This window comes from Amphiura filiformis, chromosome 1, assembly GCF_039555335.1.
Source record: "Amphiura filiformis chromosome 1, Afil_fr2py, whole genome shotgun sequence".
In the NCBI taxonomy this organism is placed as follows: Eukaryota; Metazoa; Echinodermata; class Ophiuroidea; order Amphilepidida; family Amphiuridae; genus Amphiura; species Amphiura filiformis.
In genome coordinates, this window is record NC_092628.1 from 8889307 (window position 1) to 8909170 (window position 19864).

A 19864-nucleotide genomic window follows, 5' to 3' on the forward strand; every position below is an offset into this window, starting at 1 on the left:
TTTGGATTTATCATATTGAGCAGCATTCTACTTGTGATGTTTCTACACTGAGGTAAAACTGACAAATACTAGGTATATTTCTCGATGCTTGAAGTTTGGATTTCTTAAACGTTCAATTTTAATTTTCAATTTTGTTTCTGATCGCACCGGAACTCCAAAATGTAGCCTGCATTTCAGCTGATCATTTCTTGAATACTTCCAAGGTCAGAATACCAAAAAGTGGTGTTGTTCAATTTATAAAAAATAAAATGAAAATGCATACAGCGTTAGATTTCAAACTCCCATAGTACATGAGACAAATCTGTTATTTTTTTGGGCATAACAAAAACCAAATAATTTTCATCTATTATGTGATTGTTTGTCACAGGTTAATAAATGAATAAATAAATAAATAACTAAACAAACAAACAAAGAAACAAACACATAAATAAATAAATAAATAAAATCAATTGATTAACTAAAAAAACATAATTAATTAATTAATTAATTAATTAAATAAATTAAAAAAATACAATATGAAGAACGACCATATTTGTTAATTTCCAATGTCAATAATTGTACAATTTCTGGAAAAACAGAATTTTCAAGTGACATTTGTACAAGTTATTTAAATTCCATGGCTCATTTTTTACAAAATTATCCCCAAAGTTTTGGCTTATTTAAAATATTTTTGACTACAATGAGGCAAAAATGAGCCATTTCCTCCAAACAATTTTCAGAAAAACAAATGTACTGCTCAATATTAAAGCAATATTATAACATTTTCAAACAAAATAGATTAGTATTTCTTTGCCATAAAATGTTAGCTTTTACTGTCAGATAGATATATCCCCTTTTATTTTTGAGCCGAACAACTACGGCAAAGCAAAGAAAATTGGAATTTACTACCAGCGCACATGTCGCCAATACGTACCACTCCTTCGGTCATGTTGTGGCACGACCCTTTGTTGTGTATATCACCGTCCCGCACGCCGTGACGTACCGTGTGTTATGAACATCGTGTATGCGTTCGACTAATAATTCCATCGTAATAATAAAGCGCTGAATCAGCCTTTAATTCAAAATCACAGATTTTGACAAAACTACAACACTTAGAGTCTTGATTTTTGCAGGGTATATTGGTTTAATAAAGTACAATTTAATCGTGTAAAAAAGGGAATTTTAAAAATTCAGTGAGGGCGTCTTCCTCAGCAAATGTTATAATATGGCTTTAAAAAATTGCCAAGCCATATATCGCAGACCTGCTAACCTACCAAAGTCAGAAAGAGGGACATTGAGACCAAAACCTTGTACATGTACACAAACCGGGGTACCGACAAATTCAATGACTTGAAGTGTGCAATACTTTCAGAATTCAGATAAGGTTTTGCAGGTCTGAATTTACCACAATAGACTATAAAGAGAATGCTATATAGCAAATTTTTAAAGTGAAATGTGCATCATTTTCTGCTGTTCTTACAAATGTACTTTAAATTATCATCACTGAAATTGTCAGAAAGCAGGACTCTCCCTCTTTTTCACTTTTGTAAACCCCAAATGAGGGACAGTCCCTCAAAATGAGGAACAAATGGCAGGTCTGATATTGTATGAGTAACTTCAGTAAGCTTAAAAATTGCATCAGTCATGTCAGTGACAATCACTAAATTGCATGGAAAACCCTACATGTATTATAAACTCAAATTTTCATCCAATTCATTGCCTATATTATTATTATGGTACAATTTCACTCATTTCATCAGATTCTTGTTTGATGATGCACTTTCAGTTGTAATTTTGTTGTATTTACCACAAAAATATCATGTTCCGTAAGGTTCTGTGTGCACTGTCATCTTGAATATGAACCTGGAAGTAGGTGATTCTTCTCAAGTTTGGAGCCGATTTTGAAGGGTTTTTTTTGACAGAAAATTCACTTTTAATACACGCCTCCCATTCGGAAAAATGCAACGCCTCAGGAGCGTTTAATACAAACAATATACTGTATTTCCTCCATTTTTGAAATGTTTTCTTTTCCTGGGATACTGTAATGGGTTATTCAGTTGAAATCCACACTACCCCTGTAATAGATTTTAGAAATATCTTCCACAGGGGGAGTATGTTTTTCAAATGTAATTGGTCAGAGTTAATCATTTTGAAACCCATACTCCCCTGTGTTATGGCTTCACCTATATCGTCTACAACTGGAGTGAGTATTTCAAATGGAAGTTACCCAATTGTCTGTGGTATTCAAAACTCATACTCCCTCTGTGGTAGACTTTAGCTAAATCTTCCACAGTGGATTTTAAATGGAATAGGCCAATATGAGCTTACCTAAGTGCTTATATTGGACAGTTGCATTCAAAGTAAAAGTCCGCCCATTGACTCCTGCTATAGCAAACGTCTCTGTGTGCCAGGCATCATAGCTGGAGGTCGCTATGACAATCTCATCACCAACTTTCCAATCTGTGTCTTTTACCACTGTTATGGAGTTTTCACCAGGAGAGACGGTAGACGCCAGGCGGGTCCAGTAAACAGTGCGATTGATTCCGTGCAGATCAAGCCTTCCAAAGACACCTATAGGTGATGGGAGAAAAATATCAGTAAGGACTTAACATCTAGAATAATTAATATTGGGAGAATTGTAACACCAAAAACTTTTACAGTTTACATTACTTTGAAAAATGGAATTTTTGGGATGCGAAGAACAAGGTTGTCTGCACCCCAATAAAACATCAAATTTTGTTTTTAGTTTACGTTAAGGGAACTGGAATGAGCGTTTTGACAGCATTTTTTGTGGGACATGAGAGCACATCAGACCTATCGAATTGCATTCTGAATACGAATAATGTATTTCTGATATCAAATAATTTTCATTTTATGAAATTCACGATATATAATACAAATTATATGACAAATTATTAAAATTTGATATTTTTCACATTTTGGAGATATACCAGTCCTCAAGTAAATTTTATAAATTTAATGATATAGTCTTAAAGTGTATACGTAGCTGGGAGGAAAAGCCGAAGATCAATTGAAAATTTTGACCTTTCATATTGAAGACATGGATTTTTTTCACGAAAATACCTAATTTTTGTGTGTGTTTTGGGAAAAAAATCCATATCTTCAATAAGAAAGGTCAAAATTTTCAATTGATCGTCGGCTTTTCATCCCACCTTCATACACTTCAAATATAAATCATCAGATTTATAAAGTTTACTTCAAGTACTGTTAAATATCAAAAATATCAATTTTTAATGATTTGCCATAAAATGTGTATTACATTGCGAATTTCAAAAATCAAAATTATTTGATATCAGAAGGGCATTCTTCGTATTCAGAATGCAATTCGATATGTATGATGTGCTCTAATGTCCCACAATAAATACTGTCCAAACGTTCATACCACATCCCTAAGGGTGTCAGATTATGTTAAGATTAAGACAACAGCACTGCAAGCTAAATATTTTCACACTAACACTAATGTTGACATACGACTTCTGTCCAATCATATCTGTGCATTTACGAACCCTGAAAGACGGTTATCTCCTAGTATACTTTAACTTTTTGGTATATAACATATTTCACACAGGTACCGTATTGGTCCGAGTATAGTCCCACCCGTTTTTTATGTGAAAATTTTTCACAATTGGGGGATGGGATTATACTCGAATTTCAAAAAAAAAAAAATTTTCATAAAAAAAAACCTTTCATATTGAAGATATGGATTTTTTTCCCAAAAAGACCTAATTTTTTTTTTTTTTTTTTTGGAAAAAAAATCCATATCTTCAATACGAAAGGTCAAAATTTTCAATTGATCGTCGGCTTTTCATTCCACCTACATACACTTTAAGTATAATTCATCAGATTTATAAAGTTTACTTTGAGTACTGTTAAATATCAAAAACATCAATTTTTAATTATTTGCCATAAAATGTGTATTACATAGCGAATTTCAAAAATCTAAATTATTTGATATCAGAAGGACATTCTTCAGTATTCAGAATGCAATTTGATATGTCTGATGTGCTCTAATGTCCCACAATAAATACTGTCCAAACTTTCATACCCCACCCCTTAAGACGAAACAAATTGCCCCTTTTTCTTTTCCTTTGCCTTCGAAATTTTCTCTTACATTTTTGGTTGGAGGGGCACTTTTCTCTTTCATTTTTTGTCAGGGGGACACTCTGCCCCCACTGGCTACCCTACTGCTACTAATCTCCTATATCATTAATATCATTATTACAATTTGTTTTAAATGCCTAAATTGTTGACATGGAGTTTACCATCCTGGACAGAATATCAACAAAAAGACTCTGATACTTCGGCCATATCCAGAGAATGCCACCATCACGTTTTCCCAAATTAGCATTTGAGGCACATATCCATGGCAAACGCCCAAGAGGGAGACCACCAAAAAGATGGAGTGACTGCCTGAAAGTCGATTGTAGCAAAGTAAACACCAACTCTTTGGTCAAAGCTAGCAGACTAGCTCAAGACAGAAGGAAGTGGCAGGACATCATGAAGCAGATGGCACCACTCAACCCCAAGTTGGAGTGAACGCCATAGGTCAAGGGCCTAAATTGTTGACTTACCCAAGGCCTTTGATCCTAGGGGAGGTCCAAATGGTAAAGCCATTTCAGGGGTGGAATGTGTTCCTCTTAGAAGAATCTTTCCATTTGCTGTGAAAGGTTGATCTTTAAAACCAGCAATAAGACGACCTCCTCGTATCAATATGCGTACACAATCTAATACAAAGTCGCGACCTTGCTCTAGTTCCAGTGTGCCATAGATGTAAAGCGTGCCCATTTTTGGTAGTTCCATGTCAGCAACCATCCATGCACCTGCAAAATCAAATTTGGTTAGAAGTTATAGAGTGGAAGTATAATTTCTCAAAAGAAAGATGCATTTTAAATCATAAAGTTAATATTTATAACACCCTTCTAAGCTAACATTGAAAAAGGCTGCCAACCTTTATGCTCATTATCTTACTTCTAAGCGAGTTCTTTACATGAAAAGTTCACATGCAAAAAGTGATGCATTCATTCATCCCAACAAGTTACTTTATGCATCAGATCGCCCAAGATGTTGCCCTTGACCTACTGCTAGAACTGGACTCTATGACATTGATTGGTAAGTCCCATCTAAATACATAATATTGGTGTTGAGATTCATTTTTATGGAACCTACAACAAAGTTTATGGTGACGGAACTACTCCCCATTCCAGATAAATACAGCACTAATTTTTTGGGATAAAAAAAATATGGACAAGTTCTGCAAAATAAAACATAGCTAAATCCTAATCCTTTAGTTAGTCCTAACAGGCAATAAAAGTAAAATTTCAATATTTGGCCAATTTCTTGAAAAAAGAGCCAAAAACATGCATTTTTTGCATGTTTTCTGACAATCAAGTCACAAAAATCAAAGACTTGTAACAAGTCTAAACATTCAAAATCTAGAGTAGATGCCGCAATTTTGCTCTAATTCCCACTTTTTTGTGTTACTATAATTAAATAATTGGTTATAAAAATGAAACATGTCTTTTCCAAAACTAGAATGCATAAACTGAGATTAGTCTTAGTACAAGTCTTTAGGCTTGATTGTCACAGTATATGAAAAACACCCTTAAAACATGTGTTTTTGGCTCTTAATTCAAAAATTGGCCAAATATTTTTTTTTTTCTTTTATTGCCAGTTAGGACTAACTAAAGGATTAGGATTTAGCTATGTTTCATTTGGCAAAACAGGATAATATTTTTTTATCCCAAAAAATTAGTGCTGTATTTTTCTGGAATAGGGAGTAATACAGCACCTACGAAAAACTTGGTTAACATATCGGCATTTTTAGGCATTGTTTGAAGGCGGGTGCTCGGCTCAGCCCAAAAGCAAGTGAAAATTACTGCGGTACCGCCAAGCTGATTTGCAGCAGCCTGTTATATTTTGTCACCAAAGTCGGTATTAAGACGGACTTAATGCTCAACTAGAGCGGTTCTCGGGTTGCGCGGTTTTCGGCATACGCGGTTGGTGTGTAAGGTTGTTGGGGGATGGTATGGTAGTGGTTGTGTTTAGATGTGAGTTTCTTTTCAGAACCCTGTATGGGCGAAGCCTGGATGGTGGATGGGGAGTGTGGGGTGATTAAAGAAGGAAATAATATGGAAATGTAATAGGCCGCACAGCTGTGTAATGTTTATGTTTTACAAGATGCCCAGAGCACGGGTTGGGATATGGGATATCCCTCGTGGTGTCGAGTTCACAACAGGTGTTGGTATTGCTTTACCAAAACAACCCGAGCCGTGTGTTGGAAGTTTTTGTATGTATAGACAGTTTCCTAGCAATGTTGACTGTACCCACCAAGTTTCATGCCCATACGACAGATTTTAGTCATTTGACCTCAGATGATTCCTAAGTGACCTTGGATTACCCCCAAAATGACCTTCCAAACATTTGACTCTTAATGTTGACTGTACTCACCAAATTTCATGCTGTTATGTCAGTTTTTAGTAATTTGACATCAGATGACCCTGGGTGACCTCGGATGACACGAAATGACCTTCCAATAATTTGACTCTAAATGTTGACTATACCCACCAAGTTTCGTGCCCATATAACAGTTTTAGTAATTTGACCTCAGATGCCCCTGGGTGACCTCGGATGACCCCGAAAAGACCTTCCAAAATTTTTACTCTTAAGTGTTGACTATACCCACCAAGTTTCGTGCCCATATGACAGTTTTTAGTCATTTGACCTCAGATGAACCCTGGGTGACCTTGGATGACCCCGAAATCTATTCAGCTCTGTAAGAACATCAGCTACAAATACAACTGACCAAGTTTAGGCGATACACCATGTTGTTAAAACCCCTGTATACCCTATAAGGAACAAACCAAAAGATCGATGACGTCCTATAAACGTAACTAGTTTCATTTCTCAGCCGACCCCCTCCCTCCCTGCCAGAAACGTAATAATGAAATGTTGAAAATTTTGACATAATAATAATAATGACACATTCTTCAGACCGATGGTTTTGTACAAACGTAATCGAGTATTTTTACCCCCTCACCCCTAAACGAAACTCGTTTATAGGACGTCATTGATCTGTTGGTTTGTTCCCTAATACTCGGCATCATCGCACATGTTGACTTCCAAACTTCATCACAACATAAACTTCGACAATGATCCATTCATACTGTCCCATTTATTGATACCTTCTGTTTGTATCAATTGCCAGTGAGCAAAATACACGACTACACGTGCTCTGTTCACTATACACAGCAAGGTATATGTAGCTATGTGCACGATATTACAACATCTACCTTGCTGCATTTGATTTGCAGTTCTGACATCTGGCCTGCGCCGGTTTAACAACCAGGTCAAACCTTTGGAGCGGGGCTAGACAGGGATGACAGAATGCTGTGTCGTCATTAATTAAATAAAATTTATTACTTTTGGTAAACAAGGGTTGTATGAGAAGAAAAAATGTGGAAAGGTGAAAAGCAAAATGAAAAAAAAGAGAAGAAAAACAGAAGGGGAAAATGGGGAGAAACAGGAGGGAAATTATGATTTCCTTTCTTCATGCTCAAAATTAAATGTTGAGATTAAAGTTTTCAGTTTTCATTGCGTATTAAAACAAACGTTAACAAACAAAAACAAAATTCCCTAAATTGTTATGCCAAAATAAAAAAATTAATCTTGTAAATTTTTGGCTCTATGTAAAGTTTGGAAGGATTTTTGTTTCTCAAAAAAGAAAAAAAATTCTGGTGTCATAATGAGTCAAAAGATGTATATTTTATACAGTAAATGAAGTAAAAATTATGATGCGCAGTGATTATGCCACGTTATTAAATTTCTAATCTTAATATTTCGTCTTTTTGTCAAAATTCAAAAAGTATGTGATAGCTGATTTATTGCTCAACCACACCAAGTAGGCCTATTTAGTTTTGTTTAGTTGTGGCGTTAAAATACCCAAACAATTAAGTTTCTGACGATACAGTTCTTTCAGGGACACCCTGTATATAGCATGTTTGTACTACAGTATCGATTTTATTGAAGGTCACTGGTAAACAAACACTTGATTATCTGTGCCTCGGGCCAGACTGTATGTGGCTATCACGATGTTTGTTTGGATCGCCCGACACAAATTGGCTGTGTAGGAGACTAGGTATGTGCAAATAAATTAATGACTTTATAGCGAACGCGAGTGTTTTCAAAAAGCAGCACAAAAGCAAACAAAAAATACACCCATTGCCCGCTATTTACCGCACGAAATGAACGACTCTAATCATGTACCGCACGAAATGAACGACTCTAATCAGCTGCGGCAATTCCCCAATGGTGGATACGCCTATACTATACACGTATTCTTATTCGTGCATTTGACGGACTTGGGTGTTTTTGTTTTTGTTAAATATCTCCTCTCCTGAACACATATTATCATAGAAAATCTATCTACTTCTTCATTCGATTACATACTATATACCCTGCAACTTTCAATCTACACAGTGGCTAGATAAACCCTTAAACGTGCGAACAAATATTGCAAAACAAAATTAAAGTATGGCTCTCCGCCCATACAACAAACATCAACATGATCAATCCATCGGCCTACATGCTTTAATAATTGCGAGTCTTAAGTCTTATGAAGTGTCAGTGGACCTGTGTAATGATTTTGAAAATTGAGTTCGGGCCCATTTTGTTAAAACAAGGAAATAGTGTAAAAATGATGCACCAAAATGGCTTCAATTGGACCTTCATTTTGCAAGATTTCCAAACTTCTGAGGGGGGACATCCCCCTCAAACACCCCCTTGTGTATGGATAAACAACTGCCTGCTTTTGCTTCTGTATTAGACACCCATATGTTATAAGCAATAAATTACTAATTAGGCCTATAGGTTTATGCAAGCGCTCCGGGATGGCCACTTTGCAGCCATATTGTATTTCACAAAACAAACATACTGAATTTGCGCCCCGGTCTACGAATTCCTGGATACGCGCCTGCTTGTGGTTCTGGGTTCGATTCCTGGGAGGAATCACTTTTTCTGCTTGTCTCCTTTCTATTTACGACGGCGAACCTGGTTTATTTATATAATTTCTGTCGATCATGCGGCTGCTTTTCCCATGGGCTGCCAGATGCTCACTCAAAATGAAGCACTTTTGCTGGTCTTATTGAGCTGGTCTCGGACTGAGACCAGGAGGTCCGAGTCCAAGACCAGGCTTAGGTCTCACTGGTGAATTCTATTACCCAAACTGGGTTAACAAAACTGAAAAAAATACATACAATCTTAATCCCCAATGAACAGTCTTATATTACGACAGGACTGACACGTTTATTCATGAAAAGTAGGCCTAATTTTTCATCCTTTTCATTTTCCTACAAACTCATGCTTCACAATTACCTTGATTTATGTACAGCTTCCATGAAAAAAATTTAAATAAAGAATTTTTGCTTTTACTATTTCTTAATTATAGCAGGGGAAGCTTGCTCTATGGAATCAAAGGTGCATTATTTTAGGTTTTGGAGGACAAAGTTATTACCATTTAAAGTTTGCTGGGGGACTTGAATCCCTGTCTAGAGTTTCTATTGTTCTGGTATCCTCCACGGGGTATCCTCGGTCTCCGTCTTTGTCTCGGACTTCATGGTCTGGGTCTCAAACATGCGGGTCTCTCTACTATACTACAAAACTGATTGTAACAGCAAAAACAGCATTCAAAAAATACCCTGAAAATCCATGTTTTTGGCCTGTATAATTTCCAAAAAATTGGCTAATATCAAAATTTTATCGCCAATCAGTTCGAACTAATTATGAATCAGGATTGAGCTGTTTTATTTGGCCAAAAAAGATATTCTTTTTAATCCCAAACAATTAATGCTGAATTTTCTAGTACTCACCTTGTTTGATCGCAACATCCTCTCCCTCTGATGGCTTCGAATCTGGCAGCCATGAATTAGTGTCAGACCATAAAAGAGGCGTTTCTGGTCGCTCTTCTGGAGGTGGGGGATCACCGACAGGTTGGAGGCAATTTTCAAAGTAGCACTGATGAACATCCAGGTCAATATTGAAATCTCGAGGCTTACTCTCACCTTTACCAGAAACTGTTCAAATACAATGCAAAATAGAAGCAAAAATTGTACGTCAACAGTCACCTTAGGCTACATAATTACATGTAATATGCCATTGCCCATGTGACCAGATGGTCGCTGACATTGCAGCTTGTAAACAGGAAGTCTGGAAAAGTGACCTTAGGCACAGTGGGTGGTCTTCCTGTGTATTTAAATTGGAATCACAACATACATGTCCAGATTTTCAAGCAAATATGTCAGTGTTTTTGCAACTTTGTAGTATTATTGTAAGAGTTTCCATCAATAACTTTTTTTTCTATCAGTAAAAACTTCCAAAATTTAGTTCTTGAAATCATATGTGAAAAACAGAATCTCACAATGTGTAATGAATACGCCTATTACGTTTTTAGCAACTTCGATAACATTTGTCTGAAAAGTTCCCATCTGTTAGCATCGTAGCACAATGTGGTCTTGTTATGGTGGCACTCATGGGTCACATGGGCATGAAATTAAGTGTCTTTTATTAAATAGCCTAGGATGACAGGTCAATGAGGATCAAAAATAGACTTTTAAGAGGTCTGTCGAGTGCAGATCCGCCCGAACACGCTTTTCAATACGGAATAAATGCTAACCTCATCGTGACATCATCCAAGCAGCAAAGTTCATTTCCCATTGAAAAAGCATTATCCGACGGATCTGCAGTCGACCATTCTGTAAGTAAGGATTTAAAAATCCTGAATTGTACTGCTGCTAACTCTCCCAAGAGACAAGAGATAATTGGGAGGGGGCACGTTGGTGCAGCAGTACAGGCTCTGTCTTGTAATCAGTGGATTGCGAGTTTGAGCCCTGGCGGTGCCATCATGTTGTGCTCTTGGGCAAGGCGATTTACCTTACTTGCCTCTTTCTACCCAGGGGTGAAATGAGGAGCTGTTGAATATTGTCCATTGAGCACCGCCCAAAGGTATGAGCATGCCCTGGGCAACGAACAGCGGAATAAATGTAAAGTGCTTTGGTACATGGGCACATGTGAAAGGCGCTGTATAAATTCCAACATTTATTTGTTTATTATTTATTTTATAATCTTTACTTGCTGAATTCTCCAAGGTTAACGGTGTCAGTGAAATGGCAGGTGATGAGCCCTGAATTGATTCCTACTAGGTACTGAATTGTGATAGTATACTATTCCAGATCACCAAATATTCCATGGTATTCATTAAAAGATGTGTATTTTATCATCAGACATGGGGTTTACCATATTCTGATATTTATCGCTACTTGGAACGTTCTGGAAAGTCAATGAAAATGCTGGAAAACACTCATAACCACTAGAATGACCATGATTGCCCTAGAAGTTTCTAGAACACTAAGTGGTGGTGCTATTATGACTATCTATACACACTAATGAAATCTGATTGGTTTGTGTTGAGGTAATGTATTATATTTAGAAATAATGTACACAGATTAATGATTCTGATTAGCTTGTGGTGATCTAATGAGCTATATTTAGAAATTATGTACTGTACTATAATTGTTGGAAGATTATTCTAGAAGGGTAAGATATTAGATATAAGATCTGGAGAGAAATTGGTCTTGTGAGCAGTTTTATAGTTATACGAGGGAACTCTTTGAAACTTATGCTAGCCAGTGGTGGTACAAAAGTTACCATTATTGTGTGACATCTTTAAACTTCCGTTCGCAGTTCTTGTGTGTGTTGGAGAGAATAAAATATGCCAAAGATGGTAGTAGAGCCAATAGTGCGTAATTTTTTGTCAACTCAAAAAAGTGGCAGACTGAAAAATCTCCATCAACGGACTGTGGTATTTTGCTGGACCAACATACTGTGTTATCTGTCTGTCAAGTGGAGCAGAAAGCTTGCTCGAGAGATCTCCAAGAGAAGAGCTTATTACTGCATAGAAGACCATTATTTTGGAAAACACTATTGTTACAAGCTGCAATGGCTGAAGGCCAAAATCACCTTTTACCCAAATTCACAAACATAACACAAATGCACAACATCAATACACTATTTGATCAAGCTAACAAAATCTTATTTGAAAGAAAAATATGCTTGATACAGGACAACAATTGCACATGCATACAATATAATCAAATATAATCACTCTTTTTACTAATTACTACTTAGCCGGCAGTCTTCTTCTTGGTGATCATAGAGTTCTATTGCAATGTTCTGGACGGCTAATGTATATATCCTTATTCACTTAATTTCCCTGCAAAAATCACTGTTCAGCAAAGTCTACTGTACACTTGCATGATCACATGATCAATGTTGTGAAAGAAGAAATTATATATACCTTTCACCTCCGACAAGAATAAGCATCCAGCCAAGTGGAAGAGTGATGCGTATCTTATGATAAGGAACATTAACTGTGCCATACATGTAGCTGTTGGCATATTTATTAGAATATGTCAGCTGCCATACAATGCCCAAGGCATGCTCATACCATTGGGCGGCGCTCAATGGACAGTATTCATAACAGCTCCCCATTTTACACCTGGGTGGAAAGGAGTAATCGAGATAAAGTGCCTTACTCAAGGGCACAACACGATGGTGTCGACGGGGCTCGAACCCGCACCCTTCCAATTATGAGTCGTAGCCCGTTCCGCTTGGCCACCGTGCTCCCTTACACTAGTATAGCCAATATCCTGAAAATACCATTTTAATTCCTGAATCTACATGGATCTACCTGAAAGGACATGAAAGATCCCTACACTGGATTACCACTGACTGCTTAATATTCCATCAGGAAAAAACATGACAATATTAAGGAAAAACCATGATAATTTATTTCAGAACCCTTGTGACTGTCAAAATGTTTTCCTGGAATGTCCTGACAGAGGATTTGTGGATATAGCAATTTTTTGTTAACTGAAATGCAAACATCATTTACTTGATATGATAAGGAGAAAAAAGATGATCCTATTAAGCCATTATAAAAGAGACATATTTGGTAACCATTCATGCTTAAGATAGAATTCACTTGATTGAAACTTGTCCTAGGAGTAAAGTAAACTCAATTACCACTAATACCATGTGACAATACAACTTTTCACAACTCTTGTGTAATCCTCTTTAATAGCTACCCATCTTGTAAACAGTTATAAGTCGGTTTCAGGATATTCCAGGAATGGTTTCCAAATGTTTGGCAGTGCATATTTGTTAAGTCAAACTTATAATCCTGTTGCAGGAATTTCCATGATATTCCATGACTATTTATGATGATCCATGACCGTTCAGGTAAAAACATGAATAGCTAGAGCGGTTCTTGGGCTTCGCGGTTTTCTGCTTGGGTGGTTTGTTTTGGTACATGTGTTTTGGTGGTGATCATTGATGGTGTTTGTGATTGATTGGTTTAGGTTGGGTGATGTATGTTTTGTTTCTGTTCAGAACCTTGTGGGGATTTGGAGTCGATGGGTGGGGGTAATTAGTTAAATGTTTGTAAGAAGGTAAAATGAGAGGGTAGAGGTTTAAAATGAGGTAGACAGTAGGGGTATGGTTGAAGGAAAACATAGGAGCATGGACACTTGGCCTGGTGAAATTGTTGGTGAATAGAATGTGTGTGTAATGTTGAAACATTTGCCATTAGACAATCTAATTATGATAGTTTTTGATAGTGGTGTAGCCATTGTGGGCGGGCTGGGTTGCGGTGTCTTCCTGGTTATTGGTGCATAGGCTGTTGGTAGATGATGGGTTAGTGTTGAAACTTAAGTGGGGGTTAACAATAGAGCGATTGTGTTTTACATGTTAAAGAAGCAAAGATTAGTTGCTGGAATTATTGAAATTTGGGATATGATGCTTCCTTTTGGTTGTTGATGTTAGGACATTGAAGGGTATTGATATAGGCCCTATAAATTTTATAAATGTTAAAACGCTGTGAAAATTGTATTTAAATTTTAGCTTTAACTGTCATCCCCCCTTTATAGATTGGGAGGACTGCACTGGGTGAAAAAAAGTTGGGGTCAACAATTCGTAAGTTGTGTGGCCAATTGTTTTTTAAAGTACATTGTACAAGTTGTGCTCCATTTGCTATGTTTTGAAATCCTGGTTAGGCACTGGTTCTAAAGGTTGGTATATACTACCATTGCATTTGAGATGCATAACTGTATTGCGCTGTCCATATATCGCTAACTTTTGCAGCTATGCAAGTCAAGTGATTGATTTCAAGTTAAAATATAGGCTTCTATTTAATTATGGGGATATTTGCAATGGAGTAGTTTGCAGTACGATGCATTGCGGCAATGCATTGCAAAGCAATTAAAGCATTGCAAATGCGGTGGTAGTATGAATGGACCTTTATTTGTTCTTAATGACATGACTTGTCTTGGAATGATGATTGGTGATTGCCCAGGGTTGGTTAATGAATGTCCAAAGAAAAAGGTGTTCAATTGGCTATGGCTGATTTATTATGGCGTGACTCGTGTAAGTGACACATACATTGTATTTGTAGATACTGCAAGCGCAAAATGTACGCAAGCTTGTAGTCTCCTCCGCAGCCAGTTTGGTTACGCTCCCTCCGCACAAGCAGTCTGCCAATGGCCACTTATAATGCCGTTTCTGATTGGCTACACGTAAGTAGCCGTAGAGCTGTACATACGGGAACTTGATTGACCTCAGTCTATATGGCGAGATGGCGGGTCAAACTTGCTCATGAATAATAAAGTAGCCGTATAGCCGATCGACCAATTGAAAGCTTTGTTTGACGTCAAGCTGGATGCGTCGGCAGAAAACCGTTAGCGAATCAAAAGGACCAGTTCGTGACCATTGGCAGACTGTTTGTGTGGAGGAGCGGAACCAAACTGGCTGCTGTGGAGACTAGCAAGCTTGTAGCCACTGAGGTGTCAATCGTCTGATATCGCCTTTCATGTCAGCGACTACATAGCAACGCGCATACTTGCATACATTGTGTTGATTAATACGGGATTCATAACACTGCATTGCTGTTTACCTACTTGCCTTATTTGGCAAGCTGGGACTGAGACTATGACATGACATGATATCACACACTTTAGTTCTATTTGAACCAATTGGAGGTGGATCGAAGCAAAATGGATTGATTGATTATAAGGGCCTTGTAACTATTGTAAAATGTAGGATTGAATCATGAAATGAGTGGTTGTCTGAAAGGGCAATTATTAGTTTGGAATGCTTAACTTTGGTTATTAAAGGGGTATTTTGTGATCCACAGCCTCATCCCCAACTGTTCTCAAAAAAGTTGAGATTGTTATATCACTGGAAACCTCTGGCTAAATAATGTTTATGTACAAAATATTTCTTGAAGATTAATTTGAGTAAATGACCGTACCCTGCGTCACTTATTGGTTGGTAAATGACCCAACCATGACGCACATCCCCCGGGGGTCCTAGGGTGGGTCATACAAGTGACATGTGTATAATCATGCATAACTCGCAAACGCAAAATCGGAATCAACTGAAATTTTGGGAATAGGCTTTTTTCGTGGATATGTACTGAAACATGTCATAAAAAGAGGATGCTAGGATCACGAAATCCTCCTTTAATCAAACAATGTATCATGAAGAAATAAAGACAAAATAATCGGCATAATTCCAGTACAAATTGTTTGTATGCAAACAGCACAGTTCACCGCATTGCAAATGCACTGCAGCCTCCTCGTGTTTATCTCTCGTTGAAGAACTGTGTGACGATGTCTGAGCATGCGCAGTTGCAATTTTGAAAAATTGCGAAAGGGCTTATACACGCTCGTCAGAGGTTTACTGCTTTTTAGTATAGTGCTGCCTGTGATAAACCTGCATACATTGGAGAATTGAAGAGACATACTGATGTTACATAATGAGAGTATACACCAGTTAGAGTGAAAACATTCTCACCATTGTGCCACCGCAAGGTTTCCATATGTCTACACCCTTCAAGGAATGGCAATGCTAAAATAACTAAACTGATTTTAACTTAGTTTAATACGATCATGACTACCACTAATTACAATAACAATTATTCGGCATGTACACACAGTAGATAGAGTGGTCATGGCGCAGGAATAGATTTGAAAGGCTTAGCATGCAATTGAACACGGCAACTTTAATTTGTATAAATCGCGTTTTATATAATCCATTTGTAATCAGAAATTATGGGCTACCCTAAAATTTGGAGAAATTACCCAGATTTTTAAGTGGAAATAGCACGTGATACTTACGGCTCAACAAAATAATCTTTTTTTCGGTCAGAAATGGGTGAATACAAATTACCCAATGCATTTTATATCGACATATTCTAACATAAACATGCTGGCATTGCCAACGATGACGATCAAGGCGCATCCATAGTATTACTCCTGTCAACTTTAGATCAATTCCTTTTTCAGGTGAGAACCGATGCTTACCCAATCAAGTGGGAGCGGACAGTAAGCGGGGATGCAAGCGAATACAAAATAATTACGTGAACTTCTTTCTTCAAACAGGCCATCGCTATACAAAATAAAAACTTCAAATTTAACATATATAATTTCAGTTCAAAGAAACATAGGCCTATTCCTAAAACATTAAAACAACGAAACGACGATCAGATCACCAAAATTGTTTTGTTTTGTGTTACTGAAATGTGACATTTTACTACGTTTGACACACTTTATTTTGAAGCAATAGCAATTTGAAATTCTACTTGCGCGTCCGCGAATATGCTATCGCTATTAAATACAACTCCCAATTTAAGACATTCAACTATAAAATATCCTAATAAGATTCTGGGAAATAGTAAATTTATTTGATCTAACATTTTATCTCGCTTTATCTTCCAGCGATAGCAAGTTTTAACCTACACACAAAGTTTTAAAAGTTTGCAGTTGACTCGACCACGGAGTTTGGGAACGTTCTACTTTTACCCATTTCTTGAGCGATGCATGATGGCGAATTGTAACATGTTACAGCCTATAAAGTTTTTAAGTTAAAAGCGAAGTACGATTTTAAAGTTGAAACTGAAATAAGTTAAACAAGTTCAACCCATTTTTGTAAATCTCATATGGCAATTTTGAATTTGTAACCTTTACATGATTTCGTCAAATCGACCCGGAGTATTAACCCATTTCTTAAGCGATGCGTGATGCTGAATTTTAACATGCACGAAGTCTTAAATAAACAAGTAAGAAAAAACCCATTTTAACTTTAAGCGATGGCAAGTTTTAACCTTCACATGATTTTGTAAAGTTAACCAAAGTTTGAAAAAGTTTTTAACAACTTGCACAAAGTTGAAACAGAACAACCGATTTCCAAATTGCAACTGTAACAAGCGTAAAGTCAATATCGTAGTTTGAAAAAGTTTTAAACAATTTTTACTTGATGAATTTTGTAAAATTTAAACAAAATAAGAAAAAAGTTCAACGCAATTCTTAAGGGATGGTCAATTTTAACATGCAACAAGCGTAAAGTCAATACGTAGTTTGAAAAAGTTTTAAACAATTTTGTAAAATTTACACGGACTTTGAAAAAAGTTCAACGCAATTCTTAAGGGATGGTCAATTCAAAGAGAACAACCGATTTCCAAATTGCAACTGCAACAAGCGTAAAGTCAATACGTAGTTTGAAAAAGTTTTAAACAATTTTTACTTGATGAATTTTGTAAAATTTACACGGAGTTTGAAAAAAGTTCAACGCAATTCTTAAGGGATGGTCAATTTTAACATGCAACAAGCGTAAAGTCAATACGTAGTTTGAAAAAGTTTTATACAATTTTGTAAAATTTACGGAGTTTGAAAAAGTTCAACGCAATTCTTAAGGGATGGTCAATTTTAACATGCAACAAGCGTAAAGTCAATACGTAGTTTGAAAAAGTTTTAAACAATTTGTACTTGATGAATTTTGTAAAATTTACGGAGTTTGAAAAAAGTTCAACGCAATTCTTAAGGGATGGTCAATTTTAACATGCAACAAGCGTAAAGTCAATACGTAGTTTGAAAAAGTTTTAAACAATTTTGTAAAATTTACACGGACTTTGAAAAAAGTTCAACGCAATTCTTAAGGGATGGTCAATTCAAAGAGAACAACCGATTTCCAAATTGCAACTGCAACAAGCGTAAAGTCAATACGTAGTTTGAAAAAGTTTTAAACAATTTTTACTTGATGAATTTTGTAAAATTTACGGAGTTTGAAAAAAGTTCAACGCAATTCTTAAGGGATGGTCAATTTTAACATGCAACAAGCGTAAAGTCAATACGTAGTTTGAAAAAGTTTTATACAATTTTGTAAAATTTACACGGAGTTTGAAAAAAGTTCAACGCAATTCTTAAGGGATGGTCAATTTTAACATGCAACAAGCGTAAAGTCAATACGTAGTTTGAAAAAGTTTTAAACAATTTGTACTTGATGAATTTTGTAAAATTTACACGGAGTTTGAAAAAAGTTCAACGCAATTCTTAAGCGATGGTAAATTTTAACATGCACGAAGTTTTGACGCTGAAACTGAAACAAAGACACATCCCAAAATCATAATAAAATAGCCACAATTGCATGCATGCAAGCCAGCTTCTGATTTTAATATCACGCTGGATAAATAACAGAAGAACAAGTTTCTCGAAATTTTGGAAAAAGCCTGGAAGCAGATGTTGATGAATGAGACCGAATGAATTTCACGTCTGTCTGCAGTGGATACTTTGAAGCGAAGTGGACGCTTTCCTTGGCGTGGTGTAAACAAAAGCGATGGAATATAGCATAGGTGTGCGCAACATCATTTCAATTAATTATTTACCGATGCTATAACATTGTAGGCGTTTCAATGTACAAAATCTTCTGTCATAGCGTTACGTAATCGCTATCATCATCATCAATTCGCCCAACACGGATGAGTCATTCATGAAGTCAAGTACCAATTTCCTTGATGTGTTTGCAAACCTGATTGGTCCCCATATTTTACTGCTAGAAAGGCGATTGGTCAAAAAGGCACTTGAACATTTGCCCACACATTGATCAGCCACTTTGACCTTCTTATCACGAATTGATCACGCGTCACGATTAGTGACAAGTAGAGCTATTACTAGTAGGGATTTTACGTTTCCAATATTAGGCCTACATTCACATGGACGGTCATTTTTTTGCGTGGTCGGTAGGATTTTAGCTAGTAGATTTCTTGCAATATTTGGCTTATTTACCATCCAATTTATATCCTACAATGTACCTGTACATCTTTAGCATATCAAGGGTGGCTCAACAAAAATATTTTTTTGAGGTTTCTGATCGTCACGCTCAAACACTTTTATGGACACAATTTTCTCAGCCTCCCAGCCATTAAGTTACTCGTTGTTAACGACGTAACTGATTAGTCGCGACCCCAGATTGCAACCAAGCGTGGCTGTATCGCGAACATGACTTGAAGACAGAAACCGGCTGTAAAGAGGTGGGTCATCTCGCGAGAATCTCGCGAGATCTTGTGACTTGCATTGTTTCATCTCGTAAGGTCGATGGCTCAAAAATTATCTTTGAAGTATCACAAATTCCAAGTGTAAGGTACTTGGATACATTAAATTATGATTTAGAAATCAGATATGTGAGTACCAATTTTATATAAATTGACTCAATTAAAAAAAAAATGTTGCTACGTTTGTATAGATCCCAATGACACACACAGTGGCATAAGCCAGTCTCTGTGTACAAGCGGCGTACACGAGGCTGGCAAGTCTATACCACATCGTTACGACTCTAAAAGCGACCGAGTCAATGGGGATATACTATCATGACTATTGGGCAACTTCCACTTGATTGGCCCTCAGCCAGTCTGAGATAGAAGTATAAATTAAGTAACCAATGGCAACGGTAGGCAAAACCGGCTATGCACGACTATGTGCACGAC

The 19864-nt window shown here is 36.7% G+C and overlaps 1 protein-coding gene across 1 annotated transcript in view; it reads right to left on the reverse strand.

Annotated features, from left to right (window-relative positions):
* The window catches only part of LOC140155289 (fibrocystin-L-like), a 68270-nt gene that overhangs the window by 11543 nt on the left and 36863 nt on the right, over positions 1 to 19864 (reverse strand). Inside the window, exons 11-13 of the mRNA XM_072178066.1 lie at positions 9864 to 10067; positions 4572 to 4820; positions 2308 to 2550 (exon numbers count right to left, since the gene is read on the reverse strand). Coding sequence (XP_072034167.1) covers positions 2308 to 2550; positions 4572 to 4820; positions 9864 to 10067 — 696 coding nt within the window. The remainder of the gene's footprint in view (positions 1 to 2307; positions 2551 to 4571; positions 4821 to 9863; positions 10068 to 19864) is intronic.